This window comes from Diabrotica virgifera, chromosome 1, assembly GCF_917563875.1.
Source record: "Diabrotica virgifera virgifera chromosome 1, PGI_DIABVI_V3a".
Classification (NCBI taxonomy): Eukaryota; Metazoa; Arthropoda; class Insecta; order Coleoptera; family Chrysomelidae; genus Diabrotica; species Diabrotica virgifera.
The window spans coordinates 94,299,092-94,322,548 of record NC_065443.1 but is presented as its reverse complement, the minus strand read 5'-3'; the positions used below and the strand labels follow the sequence as shown (position 1 = coordinate 94,322,548).

The following is a 23,457-nucleotide window of genomic DNA, read 5'->3' as shown; positions in this document are numbered from 1 at the left end:
CGATTATCATAGAAAGCGAGTATCCTTTAATCAAGTAGGCCGAATGTCACTGCCCATAAGGATGAAATATATTTCCGTCTAAGAGAGCCATGCAGGCCACTTTCGATCGACATTTATAATGATTGATTGCTACTTCTAGTTTCAGAGATGATCATTGAAGAACTGTAACATCGGTTTCTTAAGCGGTGTTCTACATGATATACCGAATTAATTCCACCAAAGTAAGGCGAAGTTCATATCCAACTTCTGCGGTACCAAATAAAAATTTTAAAACAGCCTTAAACTTTTCTTTTATTAACTAATAATAAGAACATAATAATATAACATAATAATATGATAAGATACAAATAAAAAATGATTGGAATTAAACCAATATTAATCAATCTCCGTATTCTCATCATTTACGGCATACGGCACCGCACTTTACACAAGTATAGCAAGGATGCTCTGGACAAATTGGTTGATGACAAGCATTACAAATGTTTTTACTTTTCTATTTTTGCAGCGAGGGCAAAACGAACAAAACTGAATATCCGATGGTTCAGGTTGTGATGAGTTCGGTAATGTTATTTTGGCAATTCTTGCAATATATTTGCGAAGCTTAAAGTTTAAAGAAACGACGAAACCCAAAAGACTCCATTTTCAAACAAATAAATATTTAAAAATAAAATCTTTGGATTTCTTAATTCGGAAACAGATTCTCTCTTATACCATTACCCATCCTTCTAAAATTTGCAAGGAATAAAGGGTGATGAATACAGAGACATGAGGAGTCTATATAGTTTCACTCCACAACACATCAATTCAACGAGGCAAAGATCAATAAATCTGTTTCCTAGTACTCAATACGTGAGTAAAAACGCAGGTAGATAAAGGCATTTTATATTTAATTTCGATTCAGAGATCAATACCATTTCTCTATGGACCATTTAGAACTTTTGTTCTCCTAAGGAGAGCTTAAAGTTTAGTTTTAAATTGTCGAACTATTTATAAGGTGAGGTCTCATCAACGATAAAGCAAATTCCGTTAAAAAGACACGACGTTCTTCTGTTTTATTATTATTACCATATATACAGATTACCATATATACAGATACCATATATATATATTACCAGATATACAATATGACTATTGATGTCGCCAATATTTAACATTGAAAATATATGGTAATTGGCCATGTACAACTAACCCGTGAAGCAGAATATAGGGTTTTCATTTCATCAACCACATCCACGGCGGCTTTTATTACATTATAAAAAAATTATTTCAGGTTATAAGTAGAAAAGTAAAATTAATTTTTATACACATTTGGTGGTGTCGGTGGTCGCGCGATGAGAGAGTATCTCGCATGAAGCGCACTGACTCTAAAAATCTGGTGATATTAAGTCAACTTAGTCACTATCTGAGCGGATGAGTCTATTAGATTGTCAAGGGAGGATAGTTAGGAGACGAGAAGGAACTACAGCGCATATAATTTCCCAGAAAAAAGTTGTGCGCAATTTTCTGAAACCGTGAGAGAAAATCTCTTATAGCGACCACTGCCGGGTTAAGCATCACAATAGATTTATTTCTTTAAATCGATTTATTTCGATAAAATATTTAGCGTACACATTAGAAGACTTAATTTAAGCAGATTAAGCCAATTACATGTAATAAACTTAGCTGATTGGATGCTGACTTCTTCTTTCAGTGTTGGTAACCATAGTCTGCTACATTCTGTTGATGATGGGTTTGCTACATATATTTCTGCATTAAGTAGGATAAGGACTGCTTTTTGATTTTTCCCTGTTTGTTGTCTGTTTCTTTTATGACTATTAATGCATCTTTCCATTTTGCATATCTGGGATCTACCAAAGCTTCTATTTTGATGTACGATTCATGTTCATTTACCCTAACACTTAGTGGTGTTGAAGTTTCTCCCATTCTCCCACATAACAATTATTGAGGGGGACAGACGTAAAAGGTTTTAAGTGCAGTTTTGATAGTTCTGAGATAATCAGCTTCAAAGTTGTTTGAGTTTTATAAATTCTAGGAGTCATTAAACTAAAATATGTCTAGTGTACAATGTACTATAAAATGATAAAAATTATAGGGGGATATTATTACTCTTACTATATCCTTCTTTTTTTTCAATTATTAAAAAAATGTACTTGAATCGGTACATGGTGTTGATAAATGTTACTGGTAAAACGGTTCAAGTGCAGATGTTTACTACATATTACTAATCATTTTTATCCCAGCTGTTATCCATAGTGTAACTACAACTGGCACGTTGCATAATACTTAATTAGTCTTCAAAATTGGTCACAAATCAAATATTTTTACTTGAAATTAATCCTGTATTAACATGTGTTTACGCATAAAAGAATACTTAAAAAAGTTTTGTGGTAAAATGACTCAAGCGCACTTAAACCCGTTTATTATTATTTGTTTTTACAGAATACTAAAAATAGGTGTGTGGCAAAATGGTTCAAGCGCACGTTAAACCTATTTACTACCAAAGCAAACTGCAATTATTGTTTTCAGTGAACTAAATGTAATGGCAATAGATGGCGACTGTAGGGCGAAATATGCTTAAATCATTTTATCACCAATTTATAATACAATTTAAGTATGCGAATCTGTACTAAAATTTTAAAAAAGTGCACATAAACCCTTTTACTTCTAACCCCCTCATTTGTTACATTCACAAGGAATTCTATAAATGCAGTTCTTTAATCTCTGCTGCGTGCTATTTGGCTTGGTTCTAGAGTTGTATAGGGTGGCCGGAAAGTCCCTTTACACTAATAATAATAATGTTTCAACAACACGCCAATCTTTATTTGCGTTCTGGTCAAGCAGATAGACAAAAATAGTTACAACTGAAACATGATGGCGGCCACAATTGAGTATACAATTAAAGCGTGTCAATTACTGCTTCGACGCTTTCAGAGAGCATGTGACAAACAAACTGTTCTGTTTACAGATGAGGGTGCGATTTTTCGAAATCTAAACTGGGCAAAGGACAACCATCATTTCTTTGAAGAAGTGAAAAAACCCGCCTATGTTATGATATGGTCTGGAATTTCTTCAACTTATATGCTTGGGTCATATTTTTTTGAAGGCTCCATAACTTGAATAATTAACGAGTGGTTACTAACGTAATTGACAGTATCAACAGTATTGATACGGCTTATTTTCAACAAGATGGCGCCTCGTCCCATTTTGCTCTCGTTGTTTGCAGACGCCTGAATGAAATCTTCCCAAACCGATGGATTGTGCGAGGTTCTCCAATTCTTTGGCCTCCAAGAAGTCCAGATTTGACAATACCCGACAATGCACTGTGGAATGTCATTAAAGAGGATAGAAAACGCAAATATGTCTCGAATGACGACTTGCGAGACGGAGTTCGCCAAGCTTTTGCGACAGTAACTCCGGACATGCTGAGACAGATGAGCATACGCACATGGAGTCGTACCAAGTTGTGTTGCGACAATGGAGTTATGCACACCGATGTTTTAGATAAATAAATAATGAATAAATAACTTACAAACAAAACTGTGTTATGGGCCATTCCACGAACATACGCCTGTTTTGGATTACTTCGACAACGAATAATTTACTGTGCAACATAAGAAGTACGAAAGTAAATGGCGCTAATAATTATTCCAATAAACAACAATGTAATTTGCAATTTACTTTCGTTCTTCTTATTTTACACAGTAAAATATTCGTTGTCGAATTAATCCAAAAAAAAGGCGTATGTTCGTGGAATAGGGTATATGATTCTTTTCCTCTGTAGTATAACAACAACAATTCATTACTAAAGGACTTTCCGGCCACCCTATACAACAAAGTGTGTTGGTTGTTTTGATATTGTATTTATTTCCTATCCTTTTTCACTTTTTCTGATAAGTTCTTTATATATTGTATTATTGTCATATTCAACTACCCCCTTGTGGGCGTTTCTGGATTGTTTTGCGTTACCCTTCTGAGCTGGTAATATTATGGACTAACCTTATCTTTTTTTGGAGCTCTGATAACTTTTAGATCCTCTTTACTTACATTTGCTTTCGAATATTGTTTTTTTCAGTTCCCTTTTGGGCTATACTCTTTCTTTTAGTGTGTTAGTAGCTTTTGACAAACTTTTTCCATAGCATCTTTATATTTAGTTTAGGAAGTGATAAGTAGGTTACAGGAAAATTTGTACCTTTTGAGAGCATCATGTTCTCTGTTGCACATAACTGTCTTTTTGATAAATACACATAAAAAACTTAATAACTCGCCACGTTGGCAAGTCGGGTTGGCGAGTTTTGAGGAATATAAGAAAGGAATTTGAGGTTTGGGTAGGATGGGTTTGGGCCTGGCGAAGTAGGGAGCGGAGGGCAAAACTAGGAGCTCGCGTTGGCAGGGATACTAAACTCTTGAAGTAGGTCTCCTTTCTATTGGAATCATAAAGGCGTACCTACTCATTACCTTAAAAAATTACACAATTATAAACCTGTTACCATATCGGTACAAACTGCTTACCAACAGACTCCCAAATAAGCTCGATAGTTACCAGCTTGTTAAACAAGCGGTATTTCGCAAAGGTTATATGTAGTATGTACCATAAAACAAAAACCTCTCTCCAAAATTATTTATTGCATTCGAAGATGTGTTGAAAAAGGTAAACTGAGAATGGCGCGGAATTAAAATCGATTTTAAGTCATCTAAAATTTGCCGATATCATAATACTCGTAAGCAACAATACAGAGAAACTAATTTACATGATAAAGGAGATTAAACAAAAATCTGCGAAAATCGGTTTAAAAGTGAATTTAAATAAAACAAAACTGACGAAAAATCAAAATATCACAATAGACTTACATGGAAGTCAGATCGAAACTGTCGAAGAGTATACAGGGTGTCCAGAAACTCTACCGACAAACGAAGACAAGAGATTCTTCAGATAATTTTAAGACAATTTAGCTCAATTCGCCTAGTCCGAAAATGCTTCCTAAAGGAGCTAGAGCTCTTTGAAGATGGCTTCTTGTAATTAGTTTTTCTTAAATACCTCCAGAACGCTTCAATTTAGAAAAACGAAAATCGGTACGTATATTTATCCTTCAGAGATAAATCGATTCCATCCATTTCCAATTTCTAGTACCGATCATAGGCGTCCGTTTTGGGTGGGGCAACGGTTATTTTATCACATAATTTTTTGTCTTTAACTTTTAAGCATTTTTGACACTGGATTATTAAATTGTGAGGTATTATAGTACTAGAAGGTACTCTTGGTTTAAGTCCGTAGGACACACGGTTTTCTAGAAAAATCGAATTGAAAATTTTTCGTTTTTTAAATTTGAATAAAAATTGAAAAAAAAAAATTTCAAAAAAAACGGTGTACTTTATCAACTTAAAGCAAGAGTAACTTTTAGTATTAGAATACCTCATAACTTAATAATCTAGAGTCAAAAATGCTTAAAAATTAAGGACAAAAATATTATGCGATAAAATAACCGTTGACCTACCCAAAACGGACGCATATGACCCGTACTAGAAATTCGAAATTAATGAATTCGATTCATCTCTGAAATATAAATAAACGTACCAGTTTTCAGATTTCTAAATATTTTTTTTTTATTTTTTTTTTTGGAAATTCAAAAGAAAAATTTTTCAAATCGATTTTTCTAGAAAACGGTGTATCCTATCGACCTAAAACAAGAGTACCTTTTAGTTGTAGAATATCTCACAATTTAATAATTCAGAGTCAAAAATGCTCAAAAGTTAAAGATAAAAAAGATATGCGATAAAATAATTGTTGCCCTACCCAAAACGGACGCCTATGATCGGTAATAGAAATTCGCAATGCATGGAGTCGATTTATCTCTGGAAGATAAATATGTGTACCAATTTTCGTTTTTCTCAATATAAGCGTTCTGGAGTTATTTAAGAAAAACTACTTACACGACACCATCTTCAAAGAGCTCTAGCTCCTTTAGGAAGCATTTTCGGACTAGGTGAATTAGGTTAAAATATCTTAAAATTATCTGAATAATCTCCTGTCTTCGTTTGTCGGTAGAGTTTCTGGACACCCTGTATATATACTAAGTCACACGATCAAACTAGGCAAAAATAATCAAACGGCAAAGATAACTAGAAGAATCCGAATATTTTTGGGCAACAGTGGGAAGACTTAGTGTTGTGTTTAGAAACAAAAAGATAACAATAAATCTAAAGAAAGAGATTTTCAACAGTTGTATTCTACCAGCCATAACTATGTACTGGAGACGGTGACACTTACAGAGTTATCAGGCAATAGATTAAAAACAACAAAAGGTCCATCGAACAAGCTATGTTAGGAGTTTCTCTGAGAGAACAGATAGGAAATAAGGACTTGCGAAGCAGGACGAAGGCGGAAGATGTAATTGGAAGAATTGCGATAATGAAATGGAACTGGGTAAGACACGCAGCACGACAAAATAAAGAAAGGTTGACAAGAAATATTGTACATATTGCGAGTACAGTAGTACTAGAGGAAGACCACAAAAACAGTGGCTAGACGACATGAAAGCAAACGTGGGAAGAAACTGTCACCAACTAGCACTAGCATTACTTCTAATTTAATAAATGAGGGAGATTTTATTAGAGACATTTTCAGATCTATAAAACATTCAGAAAGTCATGAGCTCAGAATACGGTATAACATTCTAAAAAAAATCATGAATACAAAGTTAAGTTAGCCAAGCAAACTTATTTTAATAATAAAATGATAAATGCGCAGAATAGTACGGCTGAGGCTTGGCGCATCATAAACCGAAATACTGTGGGAGGTAAAAATCGAAACTCTTCTAAATACCCAAGTAAATTTAAAAATAATTTGGGGATTTCTCTGGATGGCCCTCATAACATAGCAGAATCTTTCAGTCAACATTTTTCAAATTCCGTAAAAAATTTAAATAGTCAAACTTCACCTGACTATAATCCTAAGAATCTTTCTTCACCTATACACTCCCTTTTCCTTTATCCTGTTAGTGATGAAGAAATAAAAAGTATAATTAAAGGTATCTCAAAAAATCATTGGCTGGATTGAATGAGATCCCGTATTCTATGTTAACACATGTATCTCATAACATATATAAACAATTAACATTTCTAGTAAACCTTTCATTTCAGGAAGGGATTTTTCCTCAAATTGTAAATACTGCTTTAGTTGTGCCTATACATAAAAAAGGTGACAAATCAAAATTTGATAACCATCAAGGCCTATCACTTTTATCTGTGTTTTCAAAAATATATAAGACGGCATTTCATACACGTCTCCTCTCGTATATTAACAAGCACAACATTATAGAAAAGTCTCAATTTGGTTTCCGTGAAGGTATAAGTGTTCAAGATGCACTAATAGCGCTGTGCAGTGCAATCATATTTTATCGAACTTTGATAAGGGTAATAAAGTTATCTGTTTGTTTTTTGACTTAGCACGAGCTTTTGAAACTGTAAATCATTTAATACTGCTGGAAAAACTTTATCATAATGGTGTTAGAGGAACTGCGTTAAAGTGGATCCACGCCTTTTTATCGAAAAGGTTTCAAAAAATTAACGTCAATGTGAATGGGAATATAATATTTTCTTCAGAAGAAAGTGTCCTCTCCGAAGTTCCACAGGGAAGTATCATTGGCCCTCTTTTATTTTTGATTTTCGTCAATGATTTAAATCAACTGATAAACGAGAGCTCAACATGTTTGGTTCGAAATCCATTAGATAATTTTTCTGATGCAATAAGGGCCGGTTGTTCGAACGCTAATCAACAATGATCATTATCAAATAATTAATTACTGTCAATGTCAACTTTTTTTGGGTTGTTAAAAAGTCTGTGGAGTCTATAATCAATTAATATAACAATAATTATTAACATAATTAATAATAAATCTCATAATTGTAATTAATTATGTTTTCAGCAACCCAAACAAAGTTGACAATGACAGTTTTGGTGCCAGTAATTAAATATTTGATAATGATCATTGTTGATTAGCGTTCGAACAACCGGCCCTAAGCCTTCTAGTAGAAAACGTAGAACAGTAATCAGGCTGTTATGTCACTCAATTTGCTGACGATACCAAGGTTGCACTAAATTCCAATAATTTTTTTCATGTAGTACAAAAAACAAACTGTCTTGTAAAGAGACTCATTACTGTTTAAATAATGTCCTAATCTTAAATGGATCAAAGACCAATATGGTAAACTTTTTACCTTCTACTATGCAGATGAGTCCATTGGTAAAACTTGACAGTGGGTCAGTGGTAAATAGCCACTCCACTAAGTTGTTAGGTGTTTAGCTGGATTCTAATTTGTCTTGGAGCTCTAACGTTGATTATGTAGTGGGAGGATTGTCTGTGCACTGTTATGTTCTATGGCAACTTAGGAATTTTGTCTCCCTAGATATCTTAAAACTTTACTATTTTGCTCATGTATAGTCAATTTTGCAATATTGCTTGGTTTGTTGGGGAATTAGCTCGCGAATTAATGAGGTGCTTGTTCTTCAAAAAAAAAATTATTCGTACCATAACGTTTAGAAGGCCCTTGGATTCCTGTAGACCAGTTTTTAAACAATTAAATATTTTAACTGTAACTTCGCTGTATATTTTCAGTTGTGTTGTTTATGTAAAGTCACATAGATGCAATTTTATTTGAAGAAATGATGTTTCCTTAATGAGTGGCTACAACTTTGGAGTGGAAATAATATGGTGACTCCTGTTCGCCACTTGACCGTTGTGGGCAAGGGTCCTTACCCAACGTGCGTTCGTTTGTATAATAAATTACCTAATTTTGTTAAAGAGTCAAATATTTATGTATTTAAGAGAACAGTTCTGTACGTTAGAATTGAAAGGGCGGAAGTCACTTTCAGTTTGTTTTGCAGTAGATCAAAATTAGTGCTCTTAATTTGTACACCATAATTTTAAATGCCGTTAAAATTATCAAATGATGTTGCAGCTTTATGATTTAAAGGAAAGTGGTAGAGCATGCTTTGTATTTTATTTTACAGGAACATAATCGGCGTTAAGTTGTTTTGTATTGAAATAATAAATAATTTAGAACTACAGCCTTTTGTGTTCTGTGGTACTATATTAATAAAAAATAGGACAGCCGCCCTTTTGGTATGAATTTATTAGGAAAAGAACGTTATAATCAGAACTTAGCATTACAAAAATAATATAAAACTTAAATTAAAAAGCATTTAATCATCTTCGGAACATGAAGAATTGTTTTCGTTAATGACAACTTTATTTTTTGTTGTTTTTAAAGATTTATAGTAGGAATGGTAAATAGAAGGTACCCATTCTAGCAAATCCATTAGGTGGTTATATTTTGAACTATCAATTGAATTGAATTTTCATTATTTATTTGGTCCAATGTCTTTGGTAGGAGACCATCGAGAGAACTTCTCAGTTTCCTTTTAAAATTTACAGATTTAAAATTTTCCTGGGAAAATGTTGTTTTATAAAACATAATGCCAGGGTGGTCTCTTTCGACTTTTAAGTGCACAATTTTAGAGGATAGAAAGGGTTCATTTTCTGTGTTCCGTTTCCGACTCACAAACGGGCTTGTCGATTCTTTGTCCATTTTTTCAAAGTTAAAAAAAGTCACTTGTTTTGATTTCATAAACAATAAGTGGTTTTAACGAACTGCAGGTCCTTATAAACTGGGCCCATTCATGAGGTACAAAAATATTCATAGTAGGCAGCCTTTTCTTCTTCCTCTCAATTAGTGCATGTATTGTGTCTGCTTCTTTGTGTGTATGACCCTTGAGTAAATATTTATGATGAATTCTAACTACCGAGGTGTTATGGATAGCCCACATATACATACAAAATAAAAAAAAATCGGTTTTGGCCAGAGCAGTTGTCTGACCAAAATGCTACCTCTTCTGTTGTAGAAGGTAAATTTTTTAACCACATTATTACAACGGAAGCTATCTCGTTGCCACCCTTTTTTGCAATAGACTCGTCCCACATGAAGCATGAACCTTCGGCAGTACTATCACTATAGACGGTAAAATTAAATGTCCATAACTGCTTTAAATCAAACGATTTTCCATTAGTTAACATAGGTGTAGGGAGGCATTTTTGCAAATCCATCATTGCTACGACTTCTTTTAAATTCTGCTTGCATCTTATTTTATCCTTCCTTTTTAACTTGTATCTGTTATCTGCGTCATTCGAATGATCTGCTTTTTTCTTTAAAATATCTTCAACATTAGGATCTGCCTCTTTTCGCTTATTTTCAAAACTGTCACAGGTGTCACATGTATCAATGTTAGGGGGCTTGAAATGAAGATTGAACTCAGTAGAACCATCTTCTTTGCTCTTGATTCAGACATGTTTGGTTGTAATTTATTATCACATTAATCTCGATAAAGAAAAAGTTACTTTTATTAGTCCTGTCGCCAGGGGGGGTACAACGGCCTCGTTAATTCAGATGGACTTACTCAAGTTTTTTTTATGTATTTTGACCCGTAGAACACGAATTTTTTGGGTAACAGTTGATCCGAATGTCGATAAGATTGTTATAGACCAAGAACTTGAGGAATCAAATAACAGCGATTTTTGGCAAAACAAAACAATATTTTGTATTTTTTGGGCCATTTTAAGTAAAAAATATTTCTACAAGTTTTTTCGTAGGATGCACAGTTTTCGAGATAAACGCGGTTGAACTTTAAAAAAATCGAAAAATTGCAATTTTTGAACCCGAATAACTTTTGATTAAAAAATAAAATAGCAAGTCTGCTTACCGCATTTGAAAGTTTAAGTCAAATTATATCGGTTTTGATTATTTGCATTGGTAAAAATTTATTTTTTTATTGTTTAACAAAGCTATAAACACGTAGGGTTTCCCGTGCTTTTACATGCGTTTTAACGCATGTAACGTAGAAATAGTCTTGATTGCACTAGTACCTATTCTACCTACTCGTTCGATTTTAAATGAGAAATCATAGAAACATCACTCACGCACTAGTTGTTTGTAGCTTTGTTTAACAATAACACAATAAATTTTTAGCAATGCAAATAATCAAAACCGACATAATTTGACTTGAACTTTCAAAGGCGCTAAGCAGAATTGCTATTTTATTTTTTAATCAAAAGTTATTCGGGTTTAAAAATTGCAGTTTTTCGATTTTTTCAAAGTTCAACCGCGTTTATCTCGAAAACTGTGCATCCTACTAAAAAACTTGTAGAAATATTTTTTGCTTAAAATGACCCAAAAAATACAAAATATTGTTTTGTTTTGCCAAAAATCGCTGTTATTTGATTCCTCAAGTTCTTGGTCTATAACAATCTTATCGACATCCGGATCAACTGTTACCCAAAAAATTCGTGTTCTACGGGTCAAAATACATAAAAAAAACTTGGGTAAGTCCATCTGAATTAACGAGGCCGTTGTACCCCCCCTGGCGACAGGACTATATCTATAAACCATGCAAAAACATTAGCTTATAACCTCAATTTTTACACAGCTGACAGGCGGTTGTCCATAGAGATTGGACTACCGTCTTTTTAACAATCAGTGTGCCATGCAAAAAAGACCGGTGTACCACATAGGGCTTTTTGCAACAAATTTCACAGTGGACATCCGACTTGCAATTTTAGTAATATTGCGTGTACAACCACCTATTAACCACCATTCGAAAGATAACACCTTTAAGTGTATTATTGGCTGCATATCTCCATTTACTGTAAAAATGGACTACCGCCCTTTCAATTCTAACGTACGGAGTTAAGGACTTACTTCTGGTAAACACTTTCTCTTCGTTAGAGGAATACTTACAGGCATCTTTTTAACCATTTGTATGTTTTTGTGTATATTTTATATGTTTTTATGTTAACTGTTTTTATGTACTTATAGTTTTTACTGATCATATATTGTATTTGACGCATTTTAATACTTGTAAAAGTCAGATGAAATAAAGGATATTGATTGATTGCTTGATTGAGCACAAAACAAAGAAGAGTGGAGAACTAATGGGGAGGCTTTTGTTCAGAAGTGGAAGCAAATAGGCTGAAGAAGAAGAATAATTGTTATCACAGAACCAGCTACTAAACACCAGTTTGTTACGTATAACTAAAATGGATCCGGTCATATATGATTATTAGAATAGTAAAAAGATTAGTATAGAGTAAACCATATATTATATAATGAATATTCCTATCTGTCAATCTAAAGTATATTTTTTGTTACAGGTAAGTGTTGCTGATGGTTGGTCCTTCATGAAAAAATGGAACTAGTAAATATTTTCAATTTTTTAATTACGATTTACTTGAAATATAATTTAATTTATTAAAGCAAATATAGAACATTATCCAGAAGTGTGTTTCTTTACTGATCACAATTTATTAGTTATTATTAAACCAGGGTGTTTAGCACTAAAAACACCCGAATAAATCTATTTTTAAATACAGTACCTAGAGACTTACAATTTGCATTGTGTTCAGGATAATGTCAGAAAAAAAGTCTACTATAGAAAAATGGGTTGAAATTCACAATTGTATTTTAAAGTGCATAAATGCATCAAAAAGTGCATAAACATGTTAAACTAAGCACATTAAGGGCCAGATTTTGTTACTGTAGAGTTTGCGGGGTCGAAAAATGGGTTTAAATGCTTAATTGTATTTTAAAGTGCATAAATGCATCCAAAAGTGCATAAACATGTGAAAACAAGCATATTAAGGGCCAGATTTTGATAATCTAGAGTTAATGAGGTCGCTGAATACGACTACGCCATCAGAACTGACCTCCGAAGCACCTGGCGCCCAGTGTCACTGCTAAGGCTCTGCATCTTCTTCAGTTTCGAGAGTTTTCGGCATTAAATTGATGCAAACAAATTACCCAGAAGGTTTTAGGGGCTACTGATCACGAATACGCCATCAGAACTGATCCCCGGAGTACCTGGTGCCAACGGTCACTGCTAAGGCACATCATCTTCAGCAGTCTCGAAGATTTACGGCCTTAAATACTTAATAATGGATTATTAGGCGATTTTTTGCGGACACTGAATACGAATATGCCATCAAAACCGACCCCCGGACCACATGATGCTCAAGGTCACTGCTAATACATGTTATCTTCTGGAGTTTGTAGGGTTTTTGGGTAGCAGGTGCACCTAGGGGTCGGTTCTGATGGCGTATTCTTGTTCATCGACCCCAAAAACTCTGATAAACTGTTTGCATCAATTTAGTCCCGAAAACACTCGAAACTTCAGTTGATGTGCCGTAGTGGTGAACCTGGGCACCAGGTGATCTGATGGTCAGCTCTGATGACGTATTCGTCTTCAGCGACCCCAAAAACCCCCGAGTAACAAAATCTGGCCCTTAATACACTTATTTTGACATGTTAGTACACTTTTGGATAAAGTTTATACACTATAAAATGCAACTATGCATTTCCACTCATTTTTGTATAGTAGACTTGTTTCATGATATCATCCTGTACACAATGCAAAGAGTTGCACGTTTTTAGGTGCTATATTTAAAAATCGATTTATTTTTTGCTAAATGCCTAGGTATCTATATTCTCAGTATTTTAAATTGAAATCATTGTATGGCACCATAATTTGATTTACTGCACGTTCTCATAATTCGATTGTCAAAACAAATAAATCTTTTGGGGTAATTAAAGTTGGATAGACAGTATTTTTTGATGATTACAATATAAAATTTATATTTGGTTGAATGAATAAACAGTAAAATATAGAACATTCTTTGGCTGTATCATTAGACGTTTAAATCTTCTTAATTTGTCAAGGTTGTATTAGATGGTGAGGAAATAAAAATAAATTATGGATTTCAGTTAGCACTTCTATTATGAATGACTATAAATAGTCCCGAATGAAGAATCTGCAGGTGGTCGATTTCACGAAATTCGATTATTTCGCATTTTTTGTTAACTAAAAAAATATGAGAAATGATTCGCGATCCTTGCTTCTCTATTTCTGTGCTTAATTGATAAAATTGTATAGAAGTTTTTCTCTTGTCAACTCTTAAAGTGCTATATATTCTCGGAACGTGGGCGACTGTTGCAGAGAAAGCACTACAATGCTCAGCCAGTCGGAACAATTCTGGTCCACTATTTATTTTCTGCGTCGCTTTCCTCGTAAATGTTGATATCATTTGGGATTACTAGGACATTTGTTACAAAGATACATTTATTTGGGATGCAGCGATTTCTCACTTTGGTTCTTTTGTCAAGCTAATATCATGTCTAGTCTATATTTGACTTTACTTAACGACAAAAAATTATTCGTATAACTAAAAAGAAGAAATGGAAGTTATAGTTCACAATGTTGTGAGAACAACAAAACAATAAATAATGGGCGATTCATTTAGAGATACTTTTTCCAAAAAGAAAAAAACATTGAAAAAATAAATTTTATTTGAAAATGTTTATTATCGTACAAAAGAACTATTCTTTACAATAATTACTTCTAATATGAATAATAATAAGATAATTTCTTTTAAATGTTTACCGTGACTGCGTTTAAGATGGTCCATTCTGAAGTTCTCATTCTCGATGATAAGTTCAAGCATTTCGATTGGCAACGAATGACTCGAGTAACTAATATTGGTCTCCAATTCCTCAATGGTAGCCGGTTTATTCATGTAGAGTTTGGACTTTAGGTAGCCTCAAAGGAAAAAATATAGAGTGAAGTCTTAGAATCGAGGCAACCAATTCACTGGTCCGAAGCGTGAAATAAATTGCTCACCGAATCGTTCTCGCATTAAGGCCATGCTTTCACTTGATATATGACAAGTGGCGCCATTTTGTTGAAACCAAATGTCGTCGAGACCACGAGCTCCAATTACCGTTGAGCCAAGGTACCAAATAGTCCGTTATCATGGCGCGATAACGATGTGCTGGCCTCTGTTTTAATGAAATACGAACCGACGATTTCACCGGCCCCTAAACCACACCAAACAGTTGTTTTTTTTCTGGAGGTAATAGCAACTCTTGAACCTCTTCGGGCTGCTCGTCACCCCAAATTTAGGACATATATTTTTTTACGTATCCATTAAGTCAGAAATGGGCCTCATCGAAAAATAAAAAAATGTCTAAACCAATGGATCTTCACCAAACACAACAATAACCAAACGATTGCTTGTAACCACAGAAGTTCTCTTCTAGACAGAAAAACATGTGGAAACATGTTTTTATAAACATAAATAATATATACTTTGTGGGGTCAACGATATTAGTGGTTGGATGTTAGAAACGAAAAAATAGTGGAATGAACACTGCTCAATTTTCTACAAAATACACTTCAAGAGTCGTATCAGTTTTTTTAGGAACCAGCTGTACAATACAATACAACTTCCTATTTTATTGTTCTGTCGCAGATTCGATTGGAATATTTTTTAGATAAATAATGGGAAATTAACTAATGAATAATTTTTTCGGATAAAAAGAATACCCCAAAACATAAACATAAACAAGTAAATAGAACATAAATTAATTTAAATAACTGTAGATATCAGAAAAAACTTGCCATCGCAATAAAGGTTTTGTTTGTTGCCCATAGTTAATATAATAAACAAAATACACTCACGGGTACAAAATTCCGCCACCCAAAATTTTTAAAGAAGTTATAATATGATAATAATGATTAATTATTAATATGATAGTTAATATGATAATTTATAACTTTATAATCTGTACTCTGATTTTCAAGATTCTTGCACCAGTTTGTAGGTACATGTATTGATATCGTTTGGTATTATCCCGGTAACAAAAAAATTTGCTTGCATTGCATTAAACGGGGGTTAATGGCAGTGTTGTATTTCCTCCTAACTTTAAAACATTTTGTGGAAAAATAGAAGGGTTGGTTTTGTTTCATAGCCCTGTCATATTATCCCGGAGGGATCACTAAAATTTTGTTTTTTAAATTATCCGAAAATCTCTTTTCTTGTAAGAGCTGTACCATTTTTTGTAAATAAAAACACTGATTGACTCATAAAATAGAGGTTGGATTGATAAGATTAGAATGGCCCGCATGCGGCCCATATCTCAATCCTATTGAGTATTTATGGGATGAACTTCCAGGATAATACAAAAGGAGTATGAAACAAAATCAGCCGTCAAAATTTTTCCACAGAATTTTTTAAAGTTAAGAGAAAATACAACGCTTTCATTCACCCCCGTATAATGCCATCTAAGCAAAAAATTTTTGTTACCGGAATAATACAAAACGACATCAATACATGTACCTACAAACTGATGCAAGAATCTGGAAAATCTGAGTACAAATAATAAAGTTATAGATTGTCAAACTTAATCAAAAATTTTAGCTGGTGGAATTTTGTGCCGGTGAGTGTAATACCCAGTAAAACAATGGTGATATTCTTCAGAAACACAAATTTATCGTGCCAAATAAGAACCATCTCGTTCCTGAAATTACTAGTTTTCTCTCATGTCACGTATCATGATACTTTTTATACTATGATAATTTTAATGAGTTGTGGGATGTTAAAACATCGGAATTTTCGATAATATTTAAAACATTAAAAATGATTATTTGCTAATGAGGTATAGTACAGGGGTGGCCAAACTGCGGCTCGCGAGCTACGCGGCTCTTTGAAGAATTACTTGTGGCTCTCGATAAATGTACCCGAGATACTTTTCAATTCTGTGTTATCATTTAAAAAAATTATTATCGTTCCGTATGTGTTTCAGAATGTCTTTTAAATTACTGACAACAAATGAAAGACCAAATGCAACTTTGTAACAAATTCCATTTCCATCCAAACTAAGAGTGATACGACACATCGAAAACTACGCGAAAGAACATTAAGAGTGGCGAGACACAAAAGTTAGTAATCAACTCACTCCAGACCGATTTGTATACATATTTAGTCATTTTACTCGACTTAAAAAAATTTATTACAATATTAAACTAGAAAATCTTAACGAGTACGAGTAAATAAGAAAACCAGAAGAAATATTAACCGAACTCCAAAATTGATTTCAAGACTTAAAATATTTTAAATCGTCTCTTCATTTTTTTCTGAATTCATTTAAAATAAACATAGTCCATAAGGTGACTTTTTTGTTACCAATATATGACTCAAAGAACATTTGGAGAATTAAAATTAATAGAGACGTAAGAAGATCAAGCTCGAAAATAAAACTATAAGTCGACGCCGATTATTACCGAATTTTGGAAATTTGTACCAAAATCGAAGCTCATACCCTAAATTAAAAAAGGATGATTGGTCGAATTATTTCCATATTAGGAACAACGTACTTGTATGAACCATTTAATTCCATTTTAAAATTCGTGAAATCCTAACACAGAAAGAATTACTGAGAAGTGCTACCACAAATTATTCACCAAATTTTAAAGAATTACCAAAACAAGTAAAACAAATGTTGGACAGGGAAAGGAACGAAAACATTACAAACGTGCTAAGACAGGGACCAATAGAGAAAAAAATTGAAAAAAGAAACTTGAATTGGTTTGGACATATAACTAGAATGAACGAGAACAGACTAGTAAAGAAGGTGACAGATGCCAAGAGACAGGGGAAAACAAGAAGGAGCAGACCTAGAAAGGGGTGGATGGAACAAATCCAGGAAATCGGGACCAAGAGACGGCAAAACAGCGCAACAGGTGAAGAACATGGCAGGAGACCGGAAGGCGTGGACGAAATGGGTAAAAGATGGATAGGTGATAAGTGATAGCAATTTCGACTTTCTTATTGGGCATAATGACAACGAGAAGAAGAATTATGAAAAAAATGTAATTAAGTTTTAATATTTCGTAATTTTATTTCTGTTTTCAATAATAAATAAGAGTTCTTTTAAAAAACATTGTACATACCTTCTTTACATACTTTTTGAATACGTTTTTAATTGCGGCTCTCGAAAAATTTTAACTCGTGAAAAGTGGCTCTGACTATCAAGGAGCTTGGCCACCCCTGGTATAGTAGAATAATCGGCGCTCTTGTTACTTCTTCTTTTTCTTCTTTTTCTTTTTCTTCTTCTTCTTCTTCTTCTTCTTCCTCTTCTTTCGGTAGCACTACAATCCGGGGTAGAATTGCGTATTCATAATTCGTGTCTAAGTATATGCTCCAAAATTAAAAAAAAAACTTTGGTTTTTTTACAATAACTCTGTTCATTCGAGATACCGTATCCACCCAAAAACCATTTTTAAAGAAATTTGGAATATAAAACTACATTATCATATTAATTTAAACTCTTTAGTTTTTAAAGGGTAAAGGGGTAAGAGCGTAGTAGCAAAATTTCGGGGCAATGTTTTTTTTAAATGCATTCGTTTTTTTTTTTCGAATCCTGAGAAAACTAATAAGTAGTTTTGAACAATTTAAACTCAGAATAAAAGGTTACGTTATTACCGAGGGCTGAAAGTCACTGAATTCTTCTATAATCTTTTTTATATTGGGGTAAAATACAGTATACGATACTGTATGTGAACAAATAAAGTATATGAAATACAGGGGGATTTATACGGTAGAAGTTACAGCGGTGAAAAAAAAGAGAACATTGAGTATGATTTATAATTACAAATATCTCATTCAAAAGAAACTTTTGTTTCCTCTAAGAGGGTTTCGGCCCTCGGTAACAATGTAATCTTTTATATTCTGCCTTTAAATATTTCAAAAATATTTATTAGTTTCTTCAGGATTCGAAAAAAATGAATGCGTTTAAAAAGCATTGGCCAGAAATTTTGCGTCTCCGCTCTTAAGTGACGCAATATAGGTGATACTAGCGCTATCAACCTAACTTAAAGTAGTGATATCTCTGATAGAGTTTAAGATAGAATAAAGAAAACTAAAATGTCAAAAAACCTACAATCTTATAATTTTTGAGTTACATGGAGAAAAAGGCAGATTTTAAGAAAATTTAAAAATGCGCTGTATAAGTAAAAGTTACTTTTTCAAAAACCATGCACTTTAAACCGGTTTAACTTTTTGGGCATCGAAATTGCGTAGAAATAAAAGATATTGTAGTTGTCAAAGGAAAATGATGTATTTAAATTCTGGTGGATGCGAGATTGAACACTCTGCTCATTTTTTTAATCCGGCATTGGTCGTTATATAAGATTTTTTCTCACGGTTTCAGAATATTGCACACAATATTTTCCCTGGTAAATTACATATGCTGTGGTTCCTTCTAGTGTCCCAATTATCCTTCCTCTACAATCGAATAGACTCGTCTGCTAAGATGGTGGTAGTTCAGTTGACTTAGCACCCGATCGAAGTCACTGCGCTTCATGTGAGATATTCTCTCATTACACGACCGTCGACCACTGAGCACAATAATATTTAGCATGATTTTATAGCATTATTCTATATTGTAGGATTATTTCATTTTGTATTTGCAATGTGAATCGTGCAATTTTGAAACTTGCCCTGTTGAAGTACAATAAAATAAAGGTACATATAGTTGGTTCGCTAAACTCAGACACAATTAGCTAGTGATTTTACTAAGTAATTTTGCCAATTTTACCAAATTGGCAAAAAATAATTACTAAATAGCTAATAATTACTAAATAGTTAATAATTTTGCGAATTTTGGCAAAATTGGCCAAAAACAAAAAAAAAATATCAACTAATATCACTAGCCAGAGTTTAGCAAACCGACTATACTAGTCACATTGTGTAAAGCTAATAATAACTTTATTAAGTTTAAAATCTAATTTAAAAATTTTATTGCATAAAAAAATTGAAAAGCTGGATATGTGAAACAAAATCTCACGCGCGATCACTGACATAACAGACAACCTAGCAACCAACTAGCGACCAATGCCGGTTTAAATAATATGAGTGATCAATATTTTTGCACCGTATCTCACTTAGTTTGGATGCCATCAACATTTAATAGTGCTGATTTTAAAGGTATTTTCAAGCATTACAAAAATTTTTGTCGGCATACCCAACAAACATTTTAAGTTGATTTAACGTTTCATCAGCTAATTTTAGAAGCTTGCATGTTGAACAAAGGTAGTCGATTAGTTTGTTTATGCATCTGTTCAGATTCTAAACAGGCGAAAAAGGAGAAGATAATCAGCTTAAAGCTGAATAAAGTAGCATTTATTAGCGCTTCTTCAACTTTTATATGGCTATTCATATTGCTACTGTACCACTTCTGCAAAATGAAGAAATACTTATTCAGTTTCTAAACAGCTTTACTTTCAGCCTTTGTTCAGCTGCTTTTGACCAATTTTCACGTGTTATATAATTTGTTTCCTTGCTGAAAAGTAGCTTTTGCAGATATTATACAGTCTATTTTTCAACTCTTCTTCAGCTTTTTATAAATAAAACAAAAATGTTTTTTTTTATATATTTATTACGATTTATTATCGACATTAGCTTTCTTTTAACTTCAATTTCACACTTATTTTATTATTTTATTTAAAATCGTAATACTTACTTTTTTTATTTTATAGTGTCTTCTGTGCGATTTGAACCTGCTACCTCTCGATCCATATATCACTGCCTATCCCACTGAGCTAATCGGGCACTTACCAAAAATGTGTATTTTATTGTATAAATGAAATGCTTTGGAAGCTGAACAACAGCTGAAATAAATTTGAAGAAGCGCTGTTTATTTGTCGAACAAAAGCTGAAAATAATTATCGGAATTTTAGTTGAATAACTTCTGAATACTTTCTGCAAAAGTAAACAACGCCACATTCACTAAATTTTAGCTGAATTGAGATTGATTATTAGCAGAACAAAACACTCCTGGGATTTACCGCGAAAATACTGTCTTCTCTGTAAACGGAGATCAAAATTTATTTGTTTTTCCTATTTTTATAGTGATTTTTGCGTAAGTTTTAAGTCAAAATGAATAGGTGTAATCCAGGTAAGTACGTTGTTTATTATTTATTCTTTAAGTATACAAAGTGTTTGTAAAAATGGATATTAATAATTATCAATATTATACATTTAAAAAAAGTTAGGTTAATTATTTTTTTACATTTAGTATTAAACTTATTAAATTATGAAATATTTTGGTCTTAAATAATTAGAATAAACCTGGGATATATTTATTTATATAAGGAGACTGATATTAACAAACTACTAATAAGTTACAAATCTTCTAATTAAAATAATGGGTAAATAAAAAGTATACTTTTATTATTATAAGAACGTAATATGAGTTGCCTATGCATTGGATGAAATTTAAAACTTCTTTTTTTCTACTTATGTACCTATGTAATATTGTAGTTAATATTTGAAATTTTAATTAGTTTAATTTATTACAGAACCCCATTTTAAAATCGTTGAGACGATAGAAGCTGGAAGGTCGGTCTTAACTGTTGTTCCACACAAGTGGATAAAAAACAAAATTTTATTTTGGCCACCAAAAAACGTGAAAAATCTGATAAAGGATGTCAATTCTACTCCAGACATTACGTGAAATAAAATAATATGTCGCATCAAAAGAAATTATTATAAAAATCGCATTGCAGCTGAAACTGAACTTTTAGAAATGTCGGGAGGTTCGGCAACGTCTTCAACTGATTCCGAGGTTTTAGGAGAAATGAAAGAAAAAAATAAAGTAAGAAACACAAAAAAGGTCACTAGTCAACAAAATTTTGAAACTCTGTTTGCATCATCATCGTCAAAATTTTGTTCGTTTCAACCAATCATACCGGAAGAAACTCCTGAGCCTGTTGTTGAAAGCGAAAATATAATTTTGGAAACCAATTTTTCGGATGAGGCAATTATTTCTCCTGAAGCAATTGCAAATGCGCAGTTTTTAAATGTCATCGAACAGGTAAGTTTTTATTGGAAACATTTAAAATTATTACTTTAATTACTTTTTTTTTGCACCCTTAATTATAAGCCTTTGATTGGAGAAGAAAGTAAAAACGACATTATTAACAAGTTGAATGACATTGAGCAAAAATTTAATCAGTTTAAAAATGATATAACAGAGAGCGTAAAAGATATTTGGTGAAGGCAGTTGCGGCAATTAAATCAGATTTTGATGCCAAATTATTGTCAGCAATGCAGAATTTTAAAAACAATCATCAGGATGATGACAATATTCAATTTGAATTTCATGCCGTTTCAACCTCACAGGAGTTAAGTCAATTAGAGGAAAATCTCAAAGATCCAAATTATGAAAAGAAAGTAGTAAGTTATATTATTTCAGTTTTCATTTAATCTTTTAAATTTAATGTTGATACTGTTTTCTAGAGAAATTATTTTAAAAAAATTATTGGTAATATTCCTGATACTAGTAATGGTTTGGATACCTGCTATAGTATTGTAGATTATTTTTTTGAGAAAAAATTTATGGTGCAGTGTTCGTGGACGGGAGGAAGTAGAAGCAACACTGAAAAATGTTGTATTAAAAATTGCAAAAATATTTTAGAAGTGTTTTTTACAATAGTCCAAAGTTCCAATAAAGATTTTTCGAAGGCTTTGTTGAAAAAATTTATAATTGGAATTACAAGAAATGCAAAGAAGCGTAGTTTAACTGGAGGCATCCGCCAATCTTCAATACATAGAAGAAAAAAATCAATGGTTAAAAAACAACGTTTAAGTGGAAACAGAAAAGGTGTTGCTCAAAGACAAGGTAAAGGTACCTATATTAAAAAAATGTATAACAAAAATTATTATTTCAGGCGAAAATGAAATTTTTTATGAAAATGAGCAATCATTTAATGAAGAAAAAGAATATGATGAAGATAACGATGAATATGGTATGGAAAAATATGAAGCTGACGGTGAAGATGCTATAATAGAACATGACGAGGTTGAAGAGGAAGATAATAATGATACAGACACGGACTAAAAGAACATTTTTATTAAAAAAACTTTTTAATTTACATTCAAGTTTTGTTTATTTTTAATAGTGTGTAGAAGAGGAATAAAAACAATTTTACTTTCATTGTATTTTATAACAACCATTTTACAAACAACATTCTCTAGCAAATAAAGTTTCATATTATTTAAATTTGTAATGTTGCAAATATATATGTGTAAATTTGATGATCGAATGGGATAACTAAAGAAATCTTCTTTTTTCTTAACAGATTTTCCATGTATGAATATTTTACCACCTTTTTCTGATGCAGAATTCATTTGAACAATGTCATTGTCATTTGTTAAAAACCATGAATTTTTGAAAACATTACTTAAACAAAAATTATGAGAATAAATGTAGCACTTGATAACATTCCCCCTTTTCTTAATTTCTGGCTGTAAACTTGTCTTTTTTGTATCATTGCTCAATATTAAATTTCTTTCGCCAATTCTATTAACAATTTGCTGCAAACTGTTATTTCCTTGGCGCAATAATTTTTTTAGTTGAAATAATGTATTCTCAAATGGGTACGTAGATATTGTAAAAAGTTGTCCAAATCTATTAACATCATCAACCACATGTTCTAAGTTATGAATGTTGCTTGTAATAAATTGTACGCCATAAATAATCTTAAAATCATCTATATATTTTTCAAACATTAATTGG

General features: G+C 32.5%; 1 protein-coding gene across 1 annotated transcript; it reads left to right on the top strand.

Annotated features, from left to right (window-relative positions):
* Positions 1-21,920: 21,920 nt before the first annotated feature.
* On the top strand, positions 21,921-22,875 carry LOC126879479 (uncharacterized). The gene is made up of 3 exons (XM_050642511.1): positions 21,921-22,115; positions 22,179-22,560; positions 22,610-22,875. Exons 1-3 carry the CDS (start codon positions 21,987-21,989, stop codon positions 22,777-22,779), a joined length of 681 nt encoding a protein of 226 aa, XP_050498468.1. The 5' UTR covers positions 21,921-21,986; the 3' UTR covers positions 22,780-22,875.
* The last annotated feature ends 582 nt before the right edge of the window (positions 22,876-23,457 follow it).